At 40.7% G+C, this 8,271-nt stretch overlaps 2 protein-coding genes across 2 annotated transcripts in view; both read left to right on the top strand.

Annotated features, from left to right (window-relative positions):
- Positions 1–6,040: 6,040 nt before the first annotated feature.
- LOC145659214 (polymeric immunoglobulin receptor-like) lies at positions 6,041–7,712 on the top strand. Its single transcript, XM_081720359.1, has 3 exons — positions 6,041–6,347; positions 6,457–6,765; positions 7,300–7,712. Exons 1-3 carry the CDS (start codon positions 6,041–6,043, stop codon positions 7,710–7,712), a joined length of 1,029 nt encoding a protein of 342 aa, XP_081576485.1.
- Positions 7,713–7,772: 60 nt separating this feature from the next.
- LOC145659213 (homeodomain-interacting protein kinase 2-like) overlaps positions 7,773–8,271 on the top strand; it is a 92,708-nt gene continuing 92,209 nt past the window's right edge. The window contains exon 1 of the mRNA XM_081720358.1: positions 7,773–7,813. Within this exon, the coding sequence (XP_081576484.1) occupies positions 7,773–7,813 (41 nt within the window). The remainder of the gene's footprint in view (positions 7,814–8,271) is intronic.

The following is an 8,271-nucleotide window of genomic DNA, read 5'->3' as shown; positions in this document are numbered from 1 at the left end:
AAAAATACTCTAAATTGAGGGACCATTGATGTGTTGGTGTTAGTGTTTGTGTGTCATTGTCCCAGTGGACTAATTTAGACTTGCACAAAAGGAAAAAAAAAAAACCTAAATGATAAAAAGCTGTTTAAAATGTTTATACTTATCAGGCTCAGTGTTGTACCTTTATTTAGTAGCCATAAAAAAGTTGATGTATAGTACATCAATCAATGTATAACACTTTTAGTACTTAGTATATGAATCAATGTATAATATTTGGACTGCTTTAACACCAGTACAAAAGTTTAATATAATAAAGAAATAATGCACTGTGATTACGTGTGGCGGCCCGAGTGCCATAGGGCGAGGGGCAGGACGCACAGACTCCACCGACTGGGACGAACATTTATTAACATAAATGACAGCGGCACTCACGTATTAGAAACAATAAACATGGACCTGAAACAAATGAAGTTAAACAAACATATAACACAAGAATACATCTAACATAAACACGTTACATTCAGACATTACACCGACAATGACCAACACCCTGTACACTTTAACACGGGTTTATATACATTGAGACGAACAAGGTGCAGGTGTGGTTGCAAACACAGCCCTCCCACTGAACGTGGCAGGCCAAACCACATGACTCGGGGGAGGCTAACATTCCATGACATTATGCTTCATCTTGTAAAAGCTTTACATGACTGACAATTTCAGCTTTTTCAGAGGACCTATTTGATTTTTTCTTACATTGTACTTCTTTCCGTTCCTAGTCTAATCTTGAAATAAATTTAATTTTAATGGAAGTCTTCATAATGTGTGTTTCAGGTTATGCAAATACTTTGGGAGTTGTTTAAATCAGTCAATCTACTGAATTCCCCACCAACAACAGTATGAATAATTAATTGTCATTTACATTTATAACTTTTAACATACTAGCAGCATGTGAGTTTCATGAATTTGTACTTCATTAACTATTTGTATCACATTATTTACATTACTGTTGTAATAGTAATAGTAAAAATTCAATGGTAATAGGGCACATTGATTTGACACAGTTCAATGGTATTAAGTACCCAATGCTCTGCTTTGAAGAAGAAGAAGTACAACATTGAATTATTTTACTGCACTTGTACTGCATATTTTCAATGTATTTACATCATTTTAGAGAATGCCATATTAAGGAATAAATAAATAAATAAAGTTTATTTACCTGCTATTGTTCTTACGTCCACTGAAGTCCAAAATAATCTTTAAGGCTCTAGGTTACTTAATAGCAAATACATTTCTGTGGTATTCTGATTTATTTTCTACTTGAAAGACAGGGAATATTCTGATGTCTTTATTAGTAACTTTAATGCACCTAATGCACCCTTTTGGGGCACCCTAAAACTCTGACTAGTATTACGTGAGTAATCGCTCTAGAGCAGGGAATTGAAGATAACAGGATAATTGAGGAAAAAAGGGGAAATTTTGTTTTTTTTTCTAAAATGAATGATGTAGCCAGCGATATGAAGCCCACCCAGCCTGTTTCACTATTTGGTATCTATAGGCCACCACGGCCCTACTCAGAATTTATTAAGGAATTTTCAGATTTCCTTTCTAATCTAGTCACTTTTGTAGAAAGAGCCATTATTTTTTGTGATTTCAATATTCACCTTGATAATGCCCAAGACCCTTTGAGATTGGCCTTTAGCTGTATATCAGAATCAATTGGTTTCATCCAATGTATAAGAGAACCCACACACTCTGATGGACATGCGCTTGACTTACTATTGACATACGGTGGACACGGAGAACATAGTCAGACTACCCCAGTCGGATGCCATCTCAGACCATTCCTTAATTTCATTTGAACTACATACAAGCCACAATATAATAACCTCGCCTCGCTATCATAGCAGACGCACGATCACATCAGCCACTGCATCCCCTGTAGATTCACACACTGTTCTTTATAAAGGCATCTCTCACAGTTTAGTTACATGTAACATTTTAGCTTTTAAGCATGTAGCCACCTTTCCATATCCTTTTCTAACCTTTAAAGGGAGATGTTTCTAGCATCACCTTTGACCACATTTCCATACTTTCAAATGCAATAAATTCTTTACAAGAGGTGGTCCCTGTTATTACTGAGGTAATAACATGCGTGTTTACAGGGAAAAGAGGCCTAACAGTGCATTGGACAGATTAATAACATAAAACATAAGGGAGTTTAGAGATTCTGTGTCCTTTCAGAATGACTTGCATACAGGGCTTCAGGCTTCAGTAAAGGATCCTGCGTAGGCTTTTGGTGGACCTCAGGGTAAGATATATGAACTCTCCACCAGGCTCAGGACCATATAGAAAAACAATCTTCTTTAGGACAAGGCTAATACAAATCTTCTCTTGGAATGTAGTGGTAATGGCTTCCAACTGGTGTGGGTATTGAATAGCAGTTTGCATATATTGACTACTGTGTGGTTCAGATGTAATGGTGGTGAATGCAAACACTAATATGTAAAGGAAGGTGGGGTGAATACATAACCACTTCTGAAAAGTGTATAAAAATATGGGTTCTCTGTTTGACAGTTAGACCTTCACGAAGGGTGCCTCAATAATGCTTGTTAAGGTTAACCGGCAATAAAGGATGGGACCAGCTATTCTCTTTAACTAATTCTGAAGGCTGACTCTTCATGTTATGTTTGAATGTTTAACTTTAAAACTAACTGACTGGGTATTTAGGAACGACATTACTTTCCAAACTTCATTACTACTTTTCATCCCTTCTCATACCTTTCGGTTTCTACCCTTTATCATCTTTGTTAGCTGCACAGCAGGGGCAGGATATTGGTGGAATCCTGCAAGGCATTCCAGCACTCTCTTACAAAACTATTAAAACTGTTTTTTGCCATATCCATATAAGATATCTCAAATGTGTATAGAATGTAGGTAAGCAATTCTGCTTCCTCCATGGTGCAAATTTGGTATAGATTGAATAACCCTATTTATAATCTTCAGTAGCATATAAGAAATCCAGATCCTCAAATAGCCACATTAGAAATTGTAATTTGGTACAATTTTAAATGCTTGTCTATCACAGGGTAGACTTAGATTGAGACACCATGTTTGACAATTGTATTCGAAACCACCATACCTAGTAAAATTTACTGGGCTCAACCAACCCTTGTAATTGCACATCTTCCTACATCTCACAAGGGACAACTTTCTGGAGGGACATTACTTCACATAATGTCATTCCTTTAATCTAGCATCTTAAACACTGATGATGGGTTTACTCCAGCTACACAAGCTAATGCTAACACTTGCTAATGTCCTCTTTTCTCAGGCCTGGTGTACTTCCTCCTTTCTAACAAAAGGCCGTTTAATCCTGTCAATGATTTGTGATACCCAGTTTGTTTTCTTTGTATCATCATTTTAAAATCAAGTGAAAATCTAAGACTTACAATAGTACACTTACATTGCTTTAGGTAGTTTGGTTAATCAGCCTTGGTTACTACCAAAGAGCTGCACATATGTAATCATGATGTCAGGACATCTCAAGGATTACACTATGAACCGGATGGACAAGTTGACTTGTGGAATTGATCACCTGCAAGTGGATATTACAGTAAACCTGGACTGCATGGATAATCGTTTGTGCTCTTCAGGACTATGACATCAGCCCCAGCCTGAAGACCAAGGGGGGAAATTTAGGTACCATGCCAATCCAGCAGATAGCAGCACCATCATCACCGCATTGAGCAAACTTGCATCAAATGGAAGAAAGAGGGTGTGCCTAAAAGCAGGTGGAATTCAGGTGTCTTAAATACCCTGATCAACAGACCTTTACTCTCTCCCTGGTTTTTCCTCCATCAAGGTTAGACCTAAAAGAGGGGCTTTGTCATCTCTCTCTCAGATACTTTCTTCACTCAGCACCATGTGGACAGTTAACAGCAAACAGCTGAGAATCATATTTCTCCATTTAATTGATCCAAGAGATGGTGGAATCTAGACTAACGTCTTGTTACCACCCCGTCTAGGCTATGGCACCGTACCAAGGAAAAAGAATGATAAACGGCTAAAGGAATGGAACATGCAACTGTTAAAGAGTAACAGAAAGAAACATAAGCACAAATGGTAGACTCTTTTTAGTGTATTGTTGTATAATACAGAAGTTACAAATAAACACACTGGTGCAATTTCTTCTGAAGTGACCCAGGCCAAAACAATAAATAAGACACACACCAGCGAAAGAAAATTGAGGTCCAAGCAGGGAAAAGAAGGTCATACACACAAATGATACAATTACAAACAAGCCAAAACCGACTGCTGAACTAGCTGCCACTGCCGCCACCCCCGCTGCCGCCAACTGCCTCACTGCCTCCAACAGCCTCACTGCCTCCCTCCTCTTCTGCCTTCGGGAGGGGCCTTTATATAGGAGTGGCCAGGAGTGGCCAGCAGGCAGGTAGACCTGGGGAGGAACAGAGCAGAGTCAAGTTCAGAAAAGGTGAGGAAACCTGGCACCGGATCTGGATTCTGAGATACACCTGAGATAGACACACGCTTACAGACAGAAATCTGATCAACATTACCACAGCAACAGGTTCACCAAATTTCTTCAAGCAAGCTTGCAAATGCGGTCAGTTCCCTCCTGTTAAACTGCGGATGGAACTCATATTCCCAGCATACCTTGACGACGTCACATTTTATCAACAAGAAACCAGGGGTGGAAATTCCCTCCTAATTGTAGACAAACTGAGTGAGGATGACCAACTGAGATAATCACCAAAAATCATCAACATGTGAGACTTTTACATCTGGGCATAGTTTATAGTCGGGCATATCTGGGCAAAAGTATATAGGTTACATTTAGCTGATGCTTTTATCCAAAGCAACTGAGTACAACTTGAGCAATTGAGGGCCTTGCTCCGATGCCCAACAGTGGACCTTGATCCAACAACCTTCTGATTATAACTCAAGTAACTCAAGTAACAGCTGCCACTGCTTGAATTAAACAGTAAAGTTTAATCAAGATCCTAGTACTTTCTTGAAAGTATTTGGGCTTGGTGTACATACCATTTTGTTTGGATAATCTTAAGTAATATTTGTACAGACTGGAAGTTCTTTTTCCTCTTTGCATACAATCTCTCTATGTCTTGCTTTTTACTAGCAAACATAGGTATCATCATGTCACTTCAATAGGCACAGACACATTGACCTTATTGTTCAGTTAGTAAACCTGCCATTACCCTTTGTTCTAACATCATGTGAGAACAAGCCAGCTGAGCTCATTAACATACAGTCACATTGCTGTTTAAATTCTGCACCATTTTATTGCTGGCACAATAGCATGTCCGCCTCCTTCTCGCTCTCGCGAGCGTGTACCGACCTGCATGAAAGCATTCGCTCTCCTCTCCTTTTACATACTCACACACATAAACACATGCTCGCTATATTTTAGCTTGTTTTTCTGTAAATATACAGATTGTTTATGCTATTGTTTGTGATTTAGAGTAGTTGCGTTAATAAATGTATCATTTATTCTCACCAAGTTGTCTGTCTTGATATCATTCAGATTGTGCTTGTTGCCAATATCCTCAAACAAATGACTGTAATTTAAATCTTTCAGGGATCAAATCATTAATGTTACTTTCTTTGTTAAAAATGAAAGATTGTGATTTCAATATTTGAGATGATTTAATGGGACTGATTAGTGTGTCAAACCACTACAGTGGGCCTGTCCCTCTTGCTGGGCGCCCAGCGCACTGTGACAGCATGACTTTAAACTTAGCAAACAGGAACTGTTTGGATTGCTTCAACCACAGTGGCAACAAGACTAAAGATATGTGAGGAGGCTTCTCAAATAAGCTTCTCACTTTATTCAACATGAATTGGCATTTCATTTTCGTTTTCATCATTTGATGTAAGTTATTTTCTATGCAATACTACAATATATACATTGTTAGTTTTTTTTTTTTTTTTCATATGTAGCATTTTTTAATTCCTTAGCAGAAACAAGAATTCTTGTGTTCCAGTAACAGTGGTGCTGGGTTGTATATGCAGGCACTGAGAAATGGAATTGGTCACAGAAGCAGTTAAGTCTTCAGAGTGGAGCATCTGTCAACATCTGAAATATAAACAACATAAGAAATACTGGTGCTGTGAGCGTGTAACAGCATTCAATTACTGCACGATTATGGCATATGCCAACAATACAAACAAGAAAGTGACAGTAACTGATAACCCAGCTCAGAGTCTCTTTACTGTCACTGTGAGGGATCTACAGGAGAGAAACACTGGAGCATATTGGTGTGCAGTGGAGATTTCAGGAATATTTCAACCAGATGTCAAAACACAGCTATATATCACTGTGAAATCAGGTATTACAAATTCTTTATGAATATTGAATATTCAGTTTAGTGACATTTCTCATATTGCATATATTTCATCCATACATATTCATACAAAAGTGCCTTTCTTTGTTTCCAGCTCCTGCTGTGTCTGTGACCAAGAGCAGAGTGAGTGGAGAGGAGGGGAGCAGCGTCAGTGTCCAGTGTCTCTACAGCGCTGCATATAAGAAAGAGGCGAAGAAGTGGTGCAGATCTATAGACTGGACCTGCTACACAGTGGGGAGGACCAACACATCCCAGAATTCAGCAGTGCAGATCAGTGATGATGGGAAAGGCACCTTCACGGTGTTGATGACTGGACTGAAGAAGACTGATGCTGGCTGGTACTGGTGCTCCACTGGAGGTCTAGAAGTTCCTGTTCACTTTGACGTCACTGATGCACTTGCAGGTATATTGTTTTGTATCTAATCAATTAAATGGTGTAAAAATTATTAATGTTGTTTAACCTTTAAAAGATGACAACAGTGATTAAAGAAAGAAAAAAAAACTATGCATAGGGTGCCTTATTAGATTTGGTTATGTCACGTTGCAGCCCCGCCCCTCCTCAAACGTCTTGGTGTGTACGTGTGTGTGTTCGTCCATGTCGCCGCGCCCTTTCGTGTCGTCCACCTGTTCTGTATTATGTGTAATCCTCGTGTGTGTGTATATATGTCTCTTGTGTTGTAGTACGTGTTGTTGGTGTTTGAACGGTGTTTAGTGAGGTGTGCGGTGTTAGATGTGTCGTCTGTGTTAAATAAAAATGTGTGTTTGAACGTGCCCCTACTCCACATACTGTTAGCCTCGAATCATCACAGAAACACCAACCAAAGAAGGATGCCTGGGAAGGGCAAGAAGAAGGGGAAGAAGGGGAAAAGACGCACTTCCCCAAATAGTGCCTGCAATCCCTCCGTGCTCTTGGGTACCCTCCTGACTCCTGCTGCAGAAGAGCGTGGTCTGGGGGCAGAGGTGGAGGAGTCACACGGGATTACGTCTGACCATAATGACTGGTATAACTATTTCCAGTCCTCGGAGTCGGACACCGCGGACTTTTCCTGTACCAGGGTGAGGCCATCACTCATCCTGTCTTCGCTCCATGGGATCACAACAGAGCAGGGACCTGCTGGGTACTACGGAGACCTACCTATTTATGAGGACAGGTACTTGGAGGTGGAATCCGCAGAGTCCTACATGGACCTTACAGAGGGATATGCGGAGTATGGCGAGCGAGGGGAGTGCCGTAACGTCACCCTAGAGTCAGACTTGGGGTCGGATCATGAGGAGGACCCGTCGATGGAGGTGGAGGAGGTACCTCAGGGGAATCTAGGCGCTCTGGAGTCAGCAAGCAGCCCTGGGTGACTGGTGGAGAGATGGCATCATCAACAGAGGAGGACATTCCTCCCCCTAGGGCGAGGACCTATGCCTAAGTCTCGGGGAGGTAAAAAGGCAGCGGCACCGAGGTCTGCTCTGCCGGGGTCTGGCAGGGTCACCAGGGTCTGCTCCAACACCTGATGGTGAATGACATCTCAAAACTATTCTTGAACGTACTTTTTCAGATTTGAATTCCTTACTGAGAAGTTTGAAAGAACTTAGGAGTCGTTGTTGAGTTCCGAAAAAATGTGTCTGGAGTGTGAATGGCCATCATAACTTGCGTTTTTCATCGGAGCCTTGCTCACTAAAGCTGTTATTTTAACTAAGCCTACTCGCTGGTTGAGTTAGCTAGACAGGCAAGCTTGTTAAGGTTTAATTCCCGAAGTTTGGGCCCTGCTGTCGGCTTGTATGTCGACACGTAGCCCCCAGGAGAGAGAGTTTCGCCTGGTTTGGGCTCCTACGCGACAGCAAGGATTGTATTTTGCACTGGAAAACTTAAATCAGATTGTGAGCTAAGAAAAGGGGGAGAGAGACAAGTACTCATGCA

The sequence above is a fragment of the Electrophorus electricus genome, chromosome 9, assembly GCF_041902795.1.
Source record: "Electrophorus electricus isolate QZ-2024a chromosome 9, ASM4190279v1, whole genome shotgun sequence".
Lineage (NCBI taxonomy): Eukaryota > Metazoa > Chordata > Actinopteri > Gymnotiformes > Gymnotidae > Electrophorus > Electrophorus electricus.
The sequence above is the reverse complement of the archived record's forward strand: the minus strand, read 5'-3'. Positions and strand labels throughout refer to the sequence as shown.

Excerpts from the sequence above, each read along its gene's own strand:
- LOC145659214 (XM_081720359.1), top strand. The coding sequence starts at position 6,041 with ATGGAATTGGTCACAGAAGCAGTTAAGTCTTCAGAGTGGAGCATCTGT. Across the intron at positions 6,348-6,456 it reads ATATATCACTGTGAAATCAG|CTCCTGCTGTGTCTGTGACC; the intron begins GTATTACAAATT and ends CTTTGTTTCCAG. Across the intron at positions 6,766-7,299 it reads CGTCACTGATGCACTTGCAG|AAGAGCGTGGTCTGGGGGCA; the intron begins GTATATTGTTTT and ends CTCCTGCTGCAG.